This window comes from Macaca mulatta, chromosome X, assembly GCF_049350105.2.
Source record: "Macaca mulatta isolate MMU2019108-1 chromosome X, T2T-MMU8v2.0, whole genome shotgun sequence".
Classification (NCBI taxonomy): Eukaryota; Metazoa; Chordata; class Mammalia; order Primates; family Cercopithecidae; genus Macaca; species Macaca mulatta.
Window position 1 is genome coordinate 48,392,501 of NC_133426.1, and position 17,446 is coordinate 48,409,946.

Below are 17,446 nucleotides of genomic sequence, written 5' to 3' on the forward strand. Positions count from 1 at the left end.
AGATAACAACCAGAATCATGATTGATAGCATTACACCAGGACCATCAGACCTCTGTAAATTTTATAGGATCTTCAGAATACTAACATCAATAACATATCTATGTAAATGTAAACAGCGATTAGTATTTTTTATTATTTGACATTATTTTTCATATAATCTAACATATCAAATAAGCCTAATGAGAGACACATTCTTTGAGGCTCTCCAGGGGCCTCACTGGTAAATCTCAAAGTCAATTTCAGGTTAAAAAGACTTAAATTAGAATTTGATTAGTTTGTTCAACAGCAATAGATAAATTTAAAAAGAATTGGATTTGGGGGAAGTTTGTCAAAGGTGTTAAAAGGCTCAAAACATTTGTTCAAAACAGGATCACAGGTCATTGTGAAATAATAGTCACTCATTATTTCATCATGATCATCATAATATATCACTCAGAGTGATAGTCAACAGACTTCAAAAGCAATCCAGAAAGTTACATGGACTTAAAAACTTACCCTTTCAAAGCTCAGTTTTCCTAAGCAATCAGAAACCTAATTAGTAGGCCAGGCATGATGGCTCATGCCTGGAATCCCAGCACTTTGGGAGGCCGAGGCATACGGATCACTTGAGGCCAGGACTTCAAGACCAGGCTAAGCAACATGGCAAACCCCCTTTTCTACTAAAAGGACAAAATATTAGCTGGACATGGTGGCCCATGCCTGTGGTCCTAGCTACAGGAGGCATAAGAATTGCTTGAACCCGGGAGACAAAGGTTGCAGTGAGCCAAGATTCTGCCCATTGCACTCCAGCCTGGTAGACAGAGAGAGACTCCATCTCAAAACAAAACCCTTGGATCAACAGAAAGGAATGCCTGGGTTAAGATAAAGGACTGTGGAAACCCAAGTTCTTATTTGCAGAGGAAGACTTCAGGTATTGGCTTCAGAGAGACTAGGTTGTAACACGTTTTTTACTAGACTTCAAGTTTGTGTTGATGTTGATGCCAGAGAGGTGTAATGAGGCATGCCTGACCCCCACTTCCTGTCATGGCCTGAAATCATCTCTCAGGTTAAATTTTAAAAGAGCCCTGGCTGAGGAAGAAGTCCATTCAGATGCTTGCAGGATGGCAGGGGTTAGGATTTTATTTTTGATCTACAAGTTCTATAAGATAAAAGTGCATAAATTTTAAGGAACAAGTCTGCTGCCTGATGTGTGGACCACACAAAAAGTTCACCAAACTGTCCAGTGCCATAACCAGAGGTATTCCAACGACAAATCAGGATAAGAAGTTGACGTTTCCACACTGTAAACAGCTTTTCCCAAGACGTCAGAATAAGTCTTCCTATCATAACGAGACTCTTACTCCCTGAATGTCTACATTTTTCACTTGACAGAACCCGACGCCCAAATCCTTTACTTCACCTAGTGGTCCCTTTTATAGAGTTGGCACTCTGCTACAATTCAACCCAGTCCTAAAATGCTACTCAAAGACTGCAAGAGGCCTCATTCACTTCCCCCACAGTCTTTTGATTTGTTTAGCTGGTGGCCCTTAGTCTTGGGATCTTGGTTCAAAACTATTGGACAAACTAAATTTATTATACTATTGCTAATTATAGATGGGTGCGGTGGTTCAGGCCTGTAATCCCAGCACTTTGGGATGCCAAGGAGTGTGAATCACTTGAGGTCAGGAATTTGAGACTAGCCTGGCCAACATGGTGAAACCTCGTCTCTACTGAAAAGACAAAAATAAGCCAGTCATGCTGGTGGGCACCTGTAATCCCAGCTACTCAAGAGGCTGAGGCAGGAGAATCGCTTGAACCCAGGAGGTGGAGGTTGCAGTGAGCCGGGATCACGCCACTGCACTCCAGCCTAGGCGACAGAGCAAGAATCCATCACAATAAAATAAAATAAAATAATAAAATAAAATAATTGCTACTTATTTTGGTATTATGATCTTTGAGCTCCGTACTTGTTGCCTGTCTAATATTTGTTAAGCCAGTTCTCCCAACAAAATAATGATAGCCCAGGGCGTCAAGATGATTGCTAATATAGATGGAACTAACAAGATGGAACTTGATGCTGAACTCCAGACAAACATGCCTGAATTTTTTTTTCCTTCTGGACACTTTGTTGCTCAAATGTGGCCCATGTCCCTGATATCGACTCCCTTATCTTTCCCTTGACATGGGACCAAGACAACCGGCCCAGGTCCATCCTGGCATGGAGTGACAATGAAGCCTCACTTTAAGATGGCTGATCAGTGAGGTTTTCAAAGAAAGATGTTGATCAAAAGAGGGAATGTGAAGGCTGATTGTGAGAATGAACCAGCTTCTCCACGGTCAATGAGCCTCATTTCAAAACAATATGTAACATTTTTCTTTCTAATAAAACTTCCAACTTCTCTTCATTCGTTGCACATGCTGAAGACCACCCCAGTCCATGTGTATGCCCTAAATTGCAATTTTGTGATTCCTGAATAGAGCATTTGATTTAGGGATTTGTCTCTATAATTTATTTTGACTTTGACACAATCAACTAGTACGATGTGTTTAAAGGTCGCCCCGCCCCCTGACAAGGTCAGTATTATACTGAATTTAAAAACTCATTCTAACCCGGGCATGGTTGCTCACATCTGTTATCCTAACACTTTGGGAAATCAAGGTGGGTGAATCACCTGGGGTGAGAAGTTCAAGACCAGCCTGGCTAAAATGGTGAAATCCCATCTCTAAAAAAATACAAAAGTATCTGGGCGTGGTGGCACATGCCTATAATCTCAGCTACTTGGGAGGATGAGGCAGGGGAATCACTTGAACATAGGAGACAGAGGTTGCAGTGAGCCAACATCGCACCATTGCACTCCAGCCTGGTCAACAAGAGTGAAACTCCATCACGGGAAAAAAAAAAAAAATCATTCTATTACAATCTTGATAATTGCTTTGCTTTGCATCTTACTGTGGACTTGTTGGATATCTAGGTGGCTGTAAACTACCCAGAGAAAGATAGAAACCACAGTGGAGATAATTAGAAAATTGCAGTGTTACTATCATACAATAACAAAAGGGGAAAATTGTAAGGGTAACTAAACACGAAATTGAATTTTTCCTGTTGCCAAAAGGGAAGAAGAGACCTTTCTCCATTTCACTTTCCTCAGAGCATTTCCTTCAGAAAAGTTGTATTTGTAAATTCTTCCTTTGATCTGTAAGCCTCTGGCCACCCTAGAACCCAGGAATGTCTTGAACTTGAACTCCAGGCCTCAAGTGATCCTCCAGCCTCAGCCTCTCAAAGTGTTGGGATTATAGGCATGAGCCACCATGCCCAGCCCCTAAGAATGTCTATCTTCAGGTCCTTGGAGCCATCTCTTTGAAATGTGAACATCAAGGAAGATGATGTCCTTGTCTCCCTGTCACCCGGGGAGTTTAGCCTAGGTGCCTTGCTCCAAGCTGTAAGCACCTGCTTGTCATAGAGATATGAGTTTTATTTTTCCTTCAGATAAAGGCAATTAATTAACACAGGTGGGTACTCCAATTACTTGGTGAACTTAGGACTTGCCTGGGAGCATTTAGTGTTCACCCTTGGCTGCTGCTGTACAGCCAGGCCAATTGCCTACATATCTGGACTTTTTATTGTTTGTTTTGCTTTTGTTTGTTTGTTTGTTTGTTTTTCAGGCAGAATCTCCTCTGTTGCCCAGGCTGGAATGCACTGGTGTGATCTCAACTCATTGCAACCTCCACCTCGCAGGTTCAAGTGATTCTCCTGCCTCAGCCTCCCGAGTAGCTGAGATTACAGGCGCACACCACCATGCCCAACTAATTTCTGTATTTTTAGTAGAGACGGGGTTTCTCCATTATGGCCAGGCTGGTCTCCAACTCCTGACCTCATGATACGCCTGCCTTGGCCTACCAAAGTGCTGGGATTACAGGTGTGAGCCACCATGCCTGGCCTCTGTTACCACTTTTGGATTGTATGAAATACTACGCATCCAAGTATGGGATCTGGCTTCCCAGACAGCTGCCAAAAGGGCAGGTGATGCAATCTAGAAGTGTAGGGGAGTTCGTGCCTGTGGGATATCTGTTGCCTCTGAAGTGAATTTTCTTTTTTTTTTTTTTTCTTTTTCTTTATTATTTAGAGATAGAGGCTCTGTCGCCCGGGCTGAGGTATAGTGCCCTGATCTCGGCTCACTGCAATCTCTGCCTCCTGAGTTTAAGAGATCCTCCCCCCTCAGCTGCCCTGGTATCTGACACTACAGGCATGCACCACCAATGCCTGGTTAATTTTTTTATTTGTATTTTTAGAAGAGAAGGGGGGTTCACCATCTTGGCCAGGCTGGTCTCGAACTCCTGACCTCAGGTGATCCACCCGCCTGAGTCTAGCAAAGTGCTGGGATTACAGGCATGTAATCGCAGACTGCACCCAGCCTGTCACATTTCTTTTGGAGAATAAAACAGGTTGAGTCTTGTGCCAAAATGAAGGGGAAGCTGCACCCAGACAGGTAACAAAATACTATATACAATAATAGATAGGTTTTCTACATACCAATAACAACCATTTAGAAAACCAAATTGAGAAAAATTACACTTATGTAGTGACAAAAATACATAAAATATCTAAAACCAGATGATTGGAGCAAGATGGTGGATAGATCCCGTGCCCCACTCAACATTCCATTGAACTGGGAAGAAATGTTTTCAAGGGTCAATTCTTAACAGTGGAGGAAAATAGGAAAACAGGTCAGTGGTCCACCAGAAATACTGAGGCTTTCCTGGGAGATAGAGTAGATGGGATCAGACTGATAGAGAAACCCAAGAAGACAAGACCACAGCTCAAATCACTGTAGGAAAGAGATGCTGTTTGTTTTTTGAGACAGAGACTTACTCTGTCGCCCAGGCTGGAGTGCAGTGGTATGATCTCGGCTCACTGCACCCTCTGTCTCCCAGGTTCAAGTGATTCTCCCGCCTCACTCCCCGCAGTAACCGGAATTCACAGAGGCCAGCCACCACTACGGGTAATTTTTGTATTTTTAGTAGAGATGGGGGTTTCACCCAGTTGGCCAGGCTGGTCTCCAACTCCTGACCTCAAGTGATCTGCCTGCCTCGGCCTCCCAAAGTGCTGATATTACAGCGTGGGTCACCGCGCCCGCCCAGGAGATGCTCATTGTAGCAAAGCCTCTGAAAATCTCCAAACCCTGAATCAAACAAACAAACAAACAACAACAAAAAAACAGAGCTGGAAAAGACCTTAGGATAGTCATCAGGTAGGTTAATTTAAAAGTTCATTTGAAATGTCTGAATCAGCCAGATTCCCCTCCAACACCACACTCAGATTGGCTGGCAGTAGCCACTTTTGCCTCTAAGATGAAACTCTGATAATTGTACATTAAAGCAATGAAGGCCTGGCGAGGTGGCTCACACTTGTCATCCCAGCACTTTGGGAGGTTGAGGCAGGATGATTGACTGAGGCCAGGAGATACAGACCAGCCTGGACAAAATAGTGGATGCCGTCTCTACCAAAAATACAAAAATTAGCTGGGTGTGGTGGCATGTGCCTGTAGTCCCAGCTAGAATGGAAGCTGAAGTGGGAGAATCCCTTGAGCCTGGGAGATCGAGGCTGCAGTGAGCTGGACTTGCATCACTGCACTGCAGCCTGGGCGACAGAGTGAGATCCTGTCTCAAACAACAAAAAAAAGTAATATATCAGGACTTGGTGTACCTTCAGTCTTTCACAGTAATAGTGAAGGAGAGAATCACATTTGTGGAGAGGGGACCATGTTCACTCTTTATCTGTTCACGATAGATAGTCGGGAGCTTTATATACCCAAGGAACCTAAGGAAAAATGTTCCCTGTCATGACTCACAATCTTCCAGCCACCCTTTCTCGCACCTGTCTTGTGGGCTGGGGGACCCAACTTATGGATCCCATCTTCCCAGGGAGAAAGAAAAATCAAATCCTTCAGTATCTCTTTTGGGGCATGCTCTCCTCTATTTGCATGGAGGATAAGGCACTCAATATCTAGTATCGGAATGTTACATTTGTGTAATACAGAACTATATTGGGATAAAATAGAATTTGTCTCCTCCGAGACACAGGTAGAGGTACGTCCACACTGACCTGGGTGGCAGCCACCTCTTCCTGCAGTGCCAGGCAGGGCATGCTCACAGATCTGGGGAACCTCTGCTGCTCCTGGAGCCCCACAACCTCCTTCCTGGCACCCTCTCACTCTGGTGGCTGTGACAGCCCACATGTGGCTTTGTGTCTCCCCTGCTTCTTTGCCTGCCCGTCTTCTGCCCACCCTGCATATCTCTGTCTCCCACTGTCCCCACTATGACCACGTTTGCCTCTCCCTCCCTGCACTCTCTCTGTTCAAGTGATCCTTGTCTTGGGAAAATGAACCCACAGCCTCTACATTGTGATTGGGGGCAGCATCCGGGACTTGTTCAATTCTCCCTCCCTCCATCACACACATCTGTCCTCCTTAATGTTTCTAAAGTCAGTGAGCTCCAAATTCAGCCCCTCCTGCACCTGCCAGCTGTAGGACCTGTGACAAGATGCTTACCATCTGTCTGGGACTCCGTCTCTCATCTATCATATAGGCATAATGATGATAGTGTCCTCCTTCCAAGGCTGGGGAGAACCAGGAGGCCAAAGTGATGGGCCACGGATGGTCAAACTGCTCCAATCCTGCCTCCACTCAGGTCTGGTGTTTCAAGTCCATTGTGTGTGAATGGAGCTTTGATGTCTCCATTCACACACAATGGTTTGTTCTAAAACAGACTCCCCTCTGCCCTTCCTTTCCCCACAACAGTTTCACCTCTGCACTGTGCAGTGGTACCTGTGAGAAAGAACTGTCCCATTCCCCAATCATCGTCCCCACCCCAGACCCCAGGCCCTTGGTTGGTGAGACCCTTGATGGGCAGTCTCATGCTTCTGTCCAGGGGACTTTCCCACCATTGCTCCCCTGCATGGAGACTAAGTGGACTCTTCTATTCCCTTCCATCACAGGGTCTACAGTGAACACATCTTCCTCATTCCTCCACGTTCCCCAGATGACGATTTCATCTGTGTCTCCTCCCACATACTCCCAAATGGACAGTCCCAGCCATAGAATCCGAAAATCATCTAGAGAGCAAAGGCCAAGATGTCCAACCCCCTGCTGCAGAATCCTGCTCCAGGAATGAGGTGTATAGTCTCTATCAAAATGAAAACTGGAGGCCAGGTGCGGCAGCTCATGCCTGTAATCCCAACACTTTAGGAGGCCAAAGTGGGAGGATCACTTTGGCCTAGGTAACGGAGCGAGACTTTCTTGACAAAACCCAAAAAATTAGTGGAACATGATGGTGCGTGCCTGTAGTCACAGCTTCTCTGGAGGCTGAGGTGGGAGGATTGCTTGAGCCCACAAGTTCAAGGCTGCATTAACCTATGATCGTGCCACTGCACTCTATTCTGGACACAGCAAGACCCCCCATCTCTAGAAGAAACAAACAAACAAACAAAGACAACAACTGGACACATCCTCCTCTAGAATGGTGGTCAGGAACATCTGTCTGCCTTGTTCCCTGATGTCTCTCCAGCACCTAGAACAGCGCTCAGCACGAGGACGCACTCATTAGGTTTTTGTTGAATAAATGACTCCTTTGACGCAGCAATTCCACTTCTAAAAATCTTTCCTAAAGAAATATTCACACACGTGCATAGAGCTGTGTGCACAGTAATGAGAGGAGCAAACAACTGGGGAATGTTTGCAAATGTTTATTAACTGTCAGAGACTGATACAGGAAAATCGGATGAGGGAAGTACATGATGAACAGGAAACGGAGTGAGCGGGGCTTGAGCAGGATGCACGGCAATGGGAAAAGCAGACGGGAGATGCTTATAGTGGTTCTTGGTGTGTGTGTGGAGGGGGGGGGTGTAAATGTAGAAGAAAAAATCTGAAATTAAACACTCAGAACTGCCCTCAGTAGTCACATCTGGGGAGAGAGGAAGGTAGTGCTGTTCTATGCAGAGAATACCTGACAATACTTGTTTTCTAAGGTAGATGCATGGATACACAAACCGAAATATGCATTAAGTATGTCTTGCTGATCAGTGAAAATGCTAATATCTAACAAAATGGCACACTGCAAGAAACTACAAGGGAAATGCTAACATGGAACGCTTGGCACACTAAGAAAAATGACGCTCAACTTTTCACTGTTGTGAACACTTGCTTTCACTTGCTATACACCTGATGACAAGGGGTCCGCCGCCATGCCCATGTTTGTGAAAGGTCACCAAGGTCTGCTTCTCATCATGGGCATGTGTCATATCCCTGAGGCTGAGGCAAAAAGAGAGAAGGAAAGTAAGTGGCAGTGAGTTCCCACAGCGTGACAACTCAATCTCAAGTCCTCCTGACTTGCAGACCCTGCACACTCCGATTCTGCCCTACCTCAGGACCTGCACACGCCTTCCACGGTTCCTTGAAGTGAACCATCTGCTCATGCCACAGTGACCTCCTCACTTGTTTTATCCATTCCAAGGCTAGAGGAAAGTGTGGCCCGTGTATCAGGGCTGACCTCCGGTTTGGGATCCCACAGCATCCTGGGTAAGGAGCATCCCTGGATATAAAGGGTAGGGAGTAGAAAGAGCATGGGAAATCTCATCATTCAGCCTCAATGCTGTACCCTAGAAAATTATGAGAAGGGAATGATTTGGGGGACAAGTGATAAGATGGGATACCAGTACCATAACAGAATAGCACATCTGCAGGGATGTGGGGAATGAGTCCAAGGTTCACTTAGGGAGTTACTCTTCATCTTCCTCGGCGTCGCTGATCTCTTCATAAATCACCAGCTGCTTTCTCTCACGCAGTCTGTGGGTCCAGGCATGTTTCCCCCTTTTGGGTCCTATGATGGAGAAGAGTTGGAAGATGAGGGTTGGGTAGGCTGGAGAGTGTTAGGCTCTGTTTACTCAAAAAACAGGAGATGCCTCCCCAGTCCCAAGTGCCCATGGGCCTTCTTTATCCAGGTTTTCACATTCTCTGGCTTAGAGAGGCTGAAACCTTAGACCCACACTAATACAGGCCAAATGCCAATTGAAGTTTTAGCTTCTGGCTCCTTCCCTTGTCAGGCTTAGATTCCCAACCTCTTCACTTATAGGAACATTCACCCATACCTCCTTTCATTCAGCACATATTTATTAAGGCCACACAGGCATACCTTGTTTTATCGCACCTCATTTTCATAGTGCTTCACAGATGCTGTAATTTTTTTTTTAATTCTCACCAATTTTACACTTTTCCATTATTATTATATCTATTATGTGATCTGTCATCAGTGAGCTTTGATATTATTACTGCAATTGTTTTTACTGTTTTTTAGTCTTTTAAAATAATTTTTGTTTTTTATTTTTGTGGGTCCACAGTAGGTGTATATACTTATGGGGTACATGAGATGCTTTGATACAGGCATGCCATGCGTAATAATCGCATCATGGAAAATCGAGTATCCATCCCCTCAACCATTTATCCTTGGTTACAAACAATCCATTTACACTCTTTTAGTTTTTTTTAATGTACAATTAAGTTATTATTGACTATAGTCACCCTCTTGTTTGTAATAGTTTTGGGGGTAACAGGAACTGTACCCATAGACGATGATAAACTTAATCGACCAATGTTGTGTGTGTTCTGACTGCTCCACCAGTGAGCTGTCCCGGGTCTCTCTTCCTCTTCTTGGGCCTCCCTATTTCCTGAGACACAGGAATACTGAAATTAGGACATTGAACAATCCTACAATGGCCCCGAAATGTTCAAGTGAAAGGAAGAGTTGCATGTCTCTCACTTTAAATCAGAAGCTAGAAATGGCTAAGCTGAGTGAGGAAGGCATGCTGAAAGCCAAGACAGGCTGAAAGCTCGGCCTCTTGCACCAAACAGCCAAGCTGTGAATGCAAAGGAAAAGTTCTTGAAGGAAATAGTAATACTAATACTCCAGTGAACACATGAATAACCAAGCAAAACAACCTTACTGCTGAAATAGAGGAAGTCTGAGTGGTCAGGATAGAAGATGAAACCAGCCACAACATTCTCTTAAGCCAAAGTCGAATTCAGAACAAGACCCAAACTCTCTTTAAGTCCGTGAAAGTTGAGAGAGGTGAAGAAGCAGCAGGAGACACGTGTGAAGCTAGCAGAGGTTGGTTCGTGAGGTTTAAGGAAAGAAGCCGTCTCCATAACATAAAAGTGCAAGGTGAAGCAGCAAACCCTGATGGAGAAGCTGCAGCAAGTTATCTGGAAGATCTAGCTAAGATCACTGTTGAAGGTGGCTACACTAAACAACAGATTTTCAATGTAGATAAAATAGCCTTCCATTGGAAGGTGATGCCATACAGGACTTTCATAGCTACAGAGGATTGATTCCAACTTTGAAAGAAGTTCTACTGTGGGTAAAATGTTATCCAATAGCATCACATACTACAGAGAAATACTTCATGAAAGGGAGAGCTAATCTATGTGGCATATTTCATTGTTGTGTTCTTTTAAGAAACTGCCACAGACACTCCAAGCTTCAGCAACCACCACCTTGATCAGCCAGCAGCCATCACCACCGAGGCAAGACCCTCCCTCCACCAGCAAAAAGAGTGTGACTCACTGGAGACTCAGAAGATTGTTAGCATTTTTAACAATGAATTATTTTAAAATTAAGGTATATACATTTTTAGACATAATGCTGTTGCACACTTAGTAGACTACACTATAGTAGAAACAATGTTTTTATGCACTACCAAACCAAAAAAAAGAAAAGTCTGTGACTCACTTTATTGCAGTGGTCTGGAACCAAACCAGCAATATCTCTGAAGTACATCTATATTGGGTATCAGGCACTGAGCTAAGTATGATATGATCCTAGGTAATCACAGATAGAATTGCTTGAGCACCTTTCACGTCATCAGGCCTTCTAGATTTAATTTAATGCCTCCAAACAACTTATGAACTATGATTATTTCCATCTTATGGACTAGGTATCTGGAGCTGAGAAAATCTGAAAGACTTACCCCAAGTCACGTGGTTTTTTCTATGGGTGACAACTCAAGTCTGTGCCTCTGGAAGTCATGTCTAACATCTCATCTGGAGCTGGGCGAGCTCCTCAGCCCAACCTGGACCCAGGCTTGTCTGGGATCCATGCCACACACCCAGTCCCCACACCTGAACATAGCCAGGGAAGCCAGAGGGGTTGTTCCCGAATTGCTTCCTCTTACCAGATGTCACGTTAATCTTCTCAGAGGTACTTGGTTTTCCCAAGGGGCACAACTGTTTTCCATTGTTTTGTGAGCCAGATGCTTCTGACATTCCCTTCGAATTATTTCCTTCCTCTGCTGGCATCTTGGGCATGATCTTTATAATGTGAAGGTTACAGATAAACAGTATCAGTGACATTTCTATAGTGCTTTTGAGCTTACAAAGCATTTTCCCATGCATTAACTTAATTAATGCTCTCAACAACACTGGGAGAGTTACATAGGCCTAAATTAGAAGAAACCTGGGAGGTTAGATGGGAAAGGAATGGCCTATGTGAATATGGTTTCCAGAGCTAGAATGCTTATCTTCACACTCTTTTAGGACTGACATTCTTGCAAACAGCAAAATTCTCCATGTAATTGAGAGTGTCATATACAGAAGATTTGGAGAAGAATAGCATTCTAAGAATTCACAAGGTCTACAAAAGGAAGAGCTTCTGTAAAATACAAGGGATCCCATATAAGCTTGTAGATAGCTGCTGGGAGAGTATATGTAAAAACATAGAGAAGGGACAAAAAACTGCTGGGAAAGATAGTGTGGGGAGATGAATACAGGAAAGGGAGAAGGAAAGAAATGGTTTGCTGAAATTAATCTAAGCAGCAAAGAAAGCAGTACCAGATATGGCATACCACCCCACAGAGGCACCAACATTGAATGTGGAATTCAGTGAAGTGGTACCCATACCAATTCTGCTTGCATTGGAATGTGTCACTGACCAACAACCTTAAGCTACTTTTTTTTCTTTCTTTTTTTTTTTTTTTTTTTTTTCTAAGACGGAGTCACGCTCTGTTGCCAGGCTGGGGTGCAGTGGCATGATATCAACTCACTGCAACATCTGACTCCTACATTTAAGCGATTCTCCTGCCTCAGCCTCCAGAGTAGCTGAGACTACAGGCAGGAGCTACCACACCCTGCTGAGTTTTGTATTTTTAGTAGAGACATGGTTTCATCATGTTGGGCAGGATGGTCTTGATCTCTTGACCTCGTGATCCGCCCACCTCGGCCTCCCAAAGTGCTGGGATTACAGTCTTGAGCCACCGTGCCTGGCTCTTAAGCTACTTTTTATTCAACTTCCTCACTTATGAAATAGTGAACAATACATGTAAAATAGGCTACGGGAAAGTCCTCTCTGAGCTTGTAAACACTGTTTAAATGTAGTAATAATAACAACTAATACCTTTCATGATCCTTCTTTGAATTCAGTCTACACACTGGCCACCCAACTCCCAGATCCCTATACCCTCTAACCCAGAGTTGAATCTGCAGTTGTAGGGTCACTCATTCAGGGGCCTCCGAGGGATCACTGGGCTGGGATGGGGGCTTCCCGGATGCTCCAGGTACAGACAAGGCCCTCAAGGAGCTCACAGTAAGGAAGGGCCAACAGTCAAAGCGATTCCTAAGCCATGCAGATGGCCCCAGTAACACAGCAGAGACCAGCTGGTCCTTCCTGGTACAAGAGTGAGTGTCTCAATGGAAGCTCTAGCAGGCGCTATGAGGTAAAGCCCTAGTGAGCAACATCCAAACTTCATAAAAAAATGCAAACATGAATGAGTTTTAAATGGTTTGGAGCTCTGGATTAGACTACCACTGCCACTGCACCTCAGGAACATTCATTAACATCTCTGTACCACGACAGCCTCATTTTATTATTATGTCGCTGATAACTAGGATCTATAACATGAACTATGATTCTTTACTTCCATTGCATGGACCAGGAATCTGGAGCTGAGAGGACTTAGAAGATTTGCACCAAGTCACATGGCTTTTATACGGATGACAACTGAAGTGTGTGACTCTTTATTATTTGGAGATAATAATAGAAACATCATAGAGGTCTTCTTATGGATTAAATAAATGAATCCATGTGAACTGTTTAAAATACTATCTGGCATCACTATGAAAACAAAAGAAGTATTAAGGATCACAACTCTTAGTATTATCAAGCTGTTGATGCTACATCAGTTGTTGTGATAGACATGGGGAGAAGGAGGCAGTGAAGGCATTTTTGATATTCTCCCACTCTTACCAGTGTTCGCATCTGTGGAGGGACAAAGGTTCTCTGGTCCTTTAGATTTGAGAGATACTCACCTTCAGGAAGATTCCCTGGAGCCTGCCGAAAGTCATCTGAGGACATTCAACTGAAAGAGAATACATCAGAATTTTTCTTTGTTGGTAAAGATTTCCAAACTCTAGAGAGACTTCTGTCGCATGAGGGCATTCTGCAGCAGAGGGTTTTCCATCCACTCATTGTTGAGGAGTTATGTGAGATTTGCTTCTGAATTATGTTCAGTCCTGGTTGGTGCATTTATCTGTGGCATCAGTTCAGAATTTTCCATCTCATGGTTTATCAAATGGGGGTTAAACCCCATCACAGTCTCATCTTCTTCCATTACATATCTTTCACTTTTTCCCAAATAACTAAATTGATTGTTTGGGAATCTGAACTGTATTCACTCAAGATGTGCAACAACTGAAAATCATTGTACACTTGAAATGGGTGAATCTTATGGTATGTCAATTAAGCTCTTAAATGTGTGATGAACTATGGATGATTTAGTCCAGTGGCTCTGAAATATTTTCAGTATAAAGACACTCCTTTAATGTCAAAAACTTGGCAGATACTCAAGCACTGGATTTTCAGATCTCTTATAGTGATGGTGGGAGGTGGTAGAATCTGGCCTGTTTAGTTGGGGTCTATTGGAGACAGTTTGGACATTCTGACCTTGTCTTATAACTGTGTTTTCAGAACAGAAGAGCAAGTAAACACATATGTCCCCTTTATATTCCTGAAATGTACAAAGATTTCTACCCAATAACCTGTCGTTTTATCACCCCATGTTATCTCTCCTCACTGACAAGTGGGAAAGCTCTCTGTGTGTTGGATGAGGGATCACTCTTTCAAACTCACCTCCGAGCTCATCACAAAGAATCAGGGTTCTTTGGGAATGAGAAGACTATTTGGTTTTGATAAAATACAGAGAAACAGCAACCTTTTTTACATAATGTGTTCATCACCCCTACTACTAAGATACCTATCCAATACCTACATGCTGTTAATGAAACAAACTCGGGGAGTCTTTGCAGATCTACAGTTTTAACATTTGCTTTCTTTTTTTTTTTTTTTCCACTTGTAACATTTTCTTAACTGTCCTTTGATTCATTAACAGTGCTTAGGAAGAGCAACATGTCCTTTAAAAACGAAATATTTCAAACACACAGAAAAGTATGGGGAATAATATTGAGGCCAGTCGGATCTCAACATTACCCCACAGCTATGTTAGGTCTGATTTATTAATTCAGAATATTAGAAATACTACAAACAGACCGGGAGTGGTAGCTCACACTTGTATTCCCAGCACTTTGGGAAGCTGAGTCGGGTGGATCACCTGAGGTCAGGAAGTTTGAGACCAGCCTGGTCAACATGATGAAACTCCGCCTCTACCAAAAATTTAAAAATTAGCTGGGTGTGGTGGCGGGCGCCTGTAACCTCAGCTACTCCGGAGGCTGAGGCAGGAGAATCACTTGAACCCGGGAGGTGAAATTTGGAGTGAGCTGAGATTGCCTTATTGCACTCTAGCCTGGTCGACAAGAGCGAAACTCCATCTCAAAAACAAAAACAAACAAAACACACTATCAACAAGTCACAGCTGAAGCTGTCTGTGCAGCACTCACCAATCTCTGCCCTCCCTCCTTCTCCACTTACAGCCAGTCACCTTAATTTGATGTCTTTTTATTCACATTCATGCTTGTATACATTTACTACTTACTTATTTTCCATAAAAATAAATATTCTTGTTTTGCATGTTTTAAAATTTTATATGAATGGCCTCTGTAGTTAACTTTCTGTATGCATTTTGTTTTCACTCAGCCCTGATGTGTGTGAGGGAACAAATGTCTGAGGATCTTTCCCGGGTAGCTGAGCTGAAAAGCAGTTGGACTTGAGGAGACCCTTTCCAGCCCCTTCCCATCTACTCACCCTGATTCCCGCGGTTACAGTCATTATCAGAATCATTCCCCTGGAAGTCTGTGGCCCATTTATTACGCATGAAAGGTGGGAGGGTTACCTTGAAACCTAGAAAGAAGCCAAATGTTTATTCCTTAAGAGACAAGCTTAGGCCTGGCACAGTGGCTCATGTCTGTAGTACCAGCACTTAGGGAGGCTGAGGCTGGAGGATTGTTTGAGGCCAGGAATTCGAGGCTGCAGTGAGCTATGATTGCACTACTGCACTCTAGCCTAGGTGACAGACTGAGACTCTGACTCAAAAAAGAATAAAAAGAAAAAGAAAGATACAAGCCGAGAGAAGGTAGGGGTCAGTGTGTGTGGGGTGGGGATGGAGGGAGTTGCCGGGATGCCACAGAGACCGTTGGGCTCATCAGAAAAGACACCCATGGGAGAGAAACGTGCAGGATCCAGGTACGAGCTCCACTGTGGCCAGTCCCTCCCCTCAGCCCTGACAGGACACAGAAAAGCAGAGCACTCAGAAGCTGCCTTGCGATTTTCCCTGCACAAAAGGAAAATGTGGGGTACTTTCTGCAGCCTAAGAAGTAGGCAAAGCAGGAAAAGGGATGCTCATATGTCCCCAGACTTGTCTGTTCCTAGAACTTTCTGTTACCTAGTTTAGTCATGGCCTCATACTTTCTCTTCATGTACACACAGATGATTTTCTCCGAGTATATCATCTTTTCCCACTCTTTCTTAGAGAAGTATTTGGCAATATCATCAAAGGGCTAGAAAAAAAAAGAAATTTTGGCAGTGACTCAGCTAGGCATGTCTGCCATTCAGATTGAGCCACTTCCTGTGTGCTGGATCTCGGAAGTAGGGATGATATACCATTCTGGCTGATGCCATGGCTAACTGACAGAACATGGGGGACCTTCCCTAGCTTCTCCCCTGCCACACAGTAGGGCTTTAACGCTGCTGGCTGGCTCTCTTCCCACCTTCCAGAATGAACTGAAATTCACTAAATGTAGTGCATGGTCACAGACTTGTCTCCAGGGATGCTAGGTGATGACAGAGCAAGGATGGGAAACTCACAAGGGTCCAGATCTCCTCCAAGTCCCTGCTTCTTGTCCCCATTATCTCTGTCTTCCCCTCCTCAGAAACCTAGTCACCCCACACTGTCCCCTGGGCCACTACTCTGCCCCCTCCAGGTCACCTCACCTTTTGTATCTTCTCTGGTATTTGAGCACCAACCCTAGGTCTCCTTGCAAAGGCGTCGTCTCCGTTTATGGTACTGGGAGCAGTCTGACCTGCAAGAGAAACTGCCTGAGTCTTTCCAGCCGCAGGACCTTTGGTCCTGTGGAGGGAGAAATCAGTGAAGGCCGGCCACACTTAGTCACCTGGAATCAGGTGCTGCATTTCTCCGTCCAGGGCTTATCTGTCCCTGAGTAAGAACATGGGGAGAAGTGAGATGAAAACAGGGAGCCAAGGGTCTCTGGGAGAAGTATTGATTTGGGATGACAGGTTTCTTATGGGCAAGGCAGCCTTGAGTCTTTGAGAGGGGTTTGGCTACTGTTGTTAGTAGTTTTCCTGGGCGCTAGGCTTACCCTAAAAGATGTACAGACCCTTGTTGGGGAGGCAGGGATGTGACTGTGTAATTTTATTCAGTGGGGACATTCTGACACCCCCACTCAATAAATAAAGGAAGGGAAGTGAGTCCCAGAGATAACATGGTCTCTCTGGTGATGGATCTGATCAGGCAGAGGGATGGGGGATTCTGTTCTGTTGAAGAGAAATGAGCATCACTACAATGAACGTGTTTAGAGGCTATTACTGGGTGATTTGTAAATTATTAGAAGGAAGAGAGCTGGAATTTCTGAGACTGTAAGAGCCCGCCATCACTTAGAGAGAATGTGGGGCGTTTCAAGATGCATCAATCAGCCAGGCGCAGTGGCTCACGCCTGTAATCCTAGCACTTTGGGAGGCCAAGGCGTGCAGATCGCTTGAGCCCAGGAGGTCGAGACCGGGCTGGGAAACATAGCAAAACTCCCGTATCTACGAAAAATACAAAAAGTTAGCCAGGGGTTGGGGAGCAGGTCTGTACCATTCCAGCACTTTGGAAGGCCGAGGTGGCGGATCGCCTGAGCCCAGGAGCTTGAGACCAGGCCCGCAAACACAGTGAAACCATCTCTACTAAAAAAAAAAAAAAAAAAAAAAAAAAAAAAAAAAAAAAAATTAGCAGAAGCTGGGTGGTGCGCCCCTGTGG

At 44.3% G+C, this 17,446-nt stretch overlaps 1 protein-coding gene across 1 annotated transcript; it reads right to left on the reverse strand.

Moving 5' to 3' along the window:
• Nucleotides 1-8,709: 8,709 nt before the first annotated feature.
• On the reverse strand, nt 8,710-16,599 carry LOC713973 (protein SSX3-like). The gene is made up of 8 exons (XM_077988401.1): nt 16,581-16,599; nt 16,402-16,490; nt 15,854-15,968; nt 15,217-15,312; nt 13,329-13,378; nt 11,201-11,336; nt 9,620-9,697; nt 8,710-8,853 (listed from the first exon to the last, which is right to left on the reverse strand). The coding sequence occupies exons 1-8, from the start codon at nt 16,597-16,599 to the stop codon at nt 8,753-8,755; spliced, it is 684 nt and encodes a 227-aa protein (XP_077844527.1). The 3' UTR covers nt 8,710-8,752.
• Nucleotides 16,600-17,446: the final 847 nt, after the last annotated feature.

What these genes read in the sequence shown, in the direction of transcription:
- LOC713973 (XM_077988401.1), bottom strand. An exon ending in CTGTAACCGCGGGAATCAGG is followed by an intron (nt 13,379 to 15,216) that starts GTGAGTAGATGG and finishes ATTCTCTTTCAG; the next exon opens with TTGAATGTCCTCAGATGACT. An exon ending in TCAGAACACACACAACATTG is followed by an intron (nt 8,854 to 9,619) that starts GTCGATTAAGTT and finishes TCTCCATCATAG; the next exon opens with GACCCAAAAGGGGGAAACAT.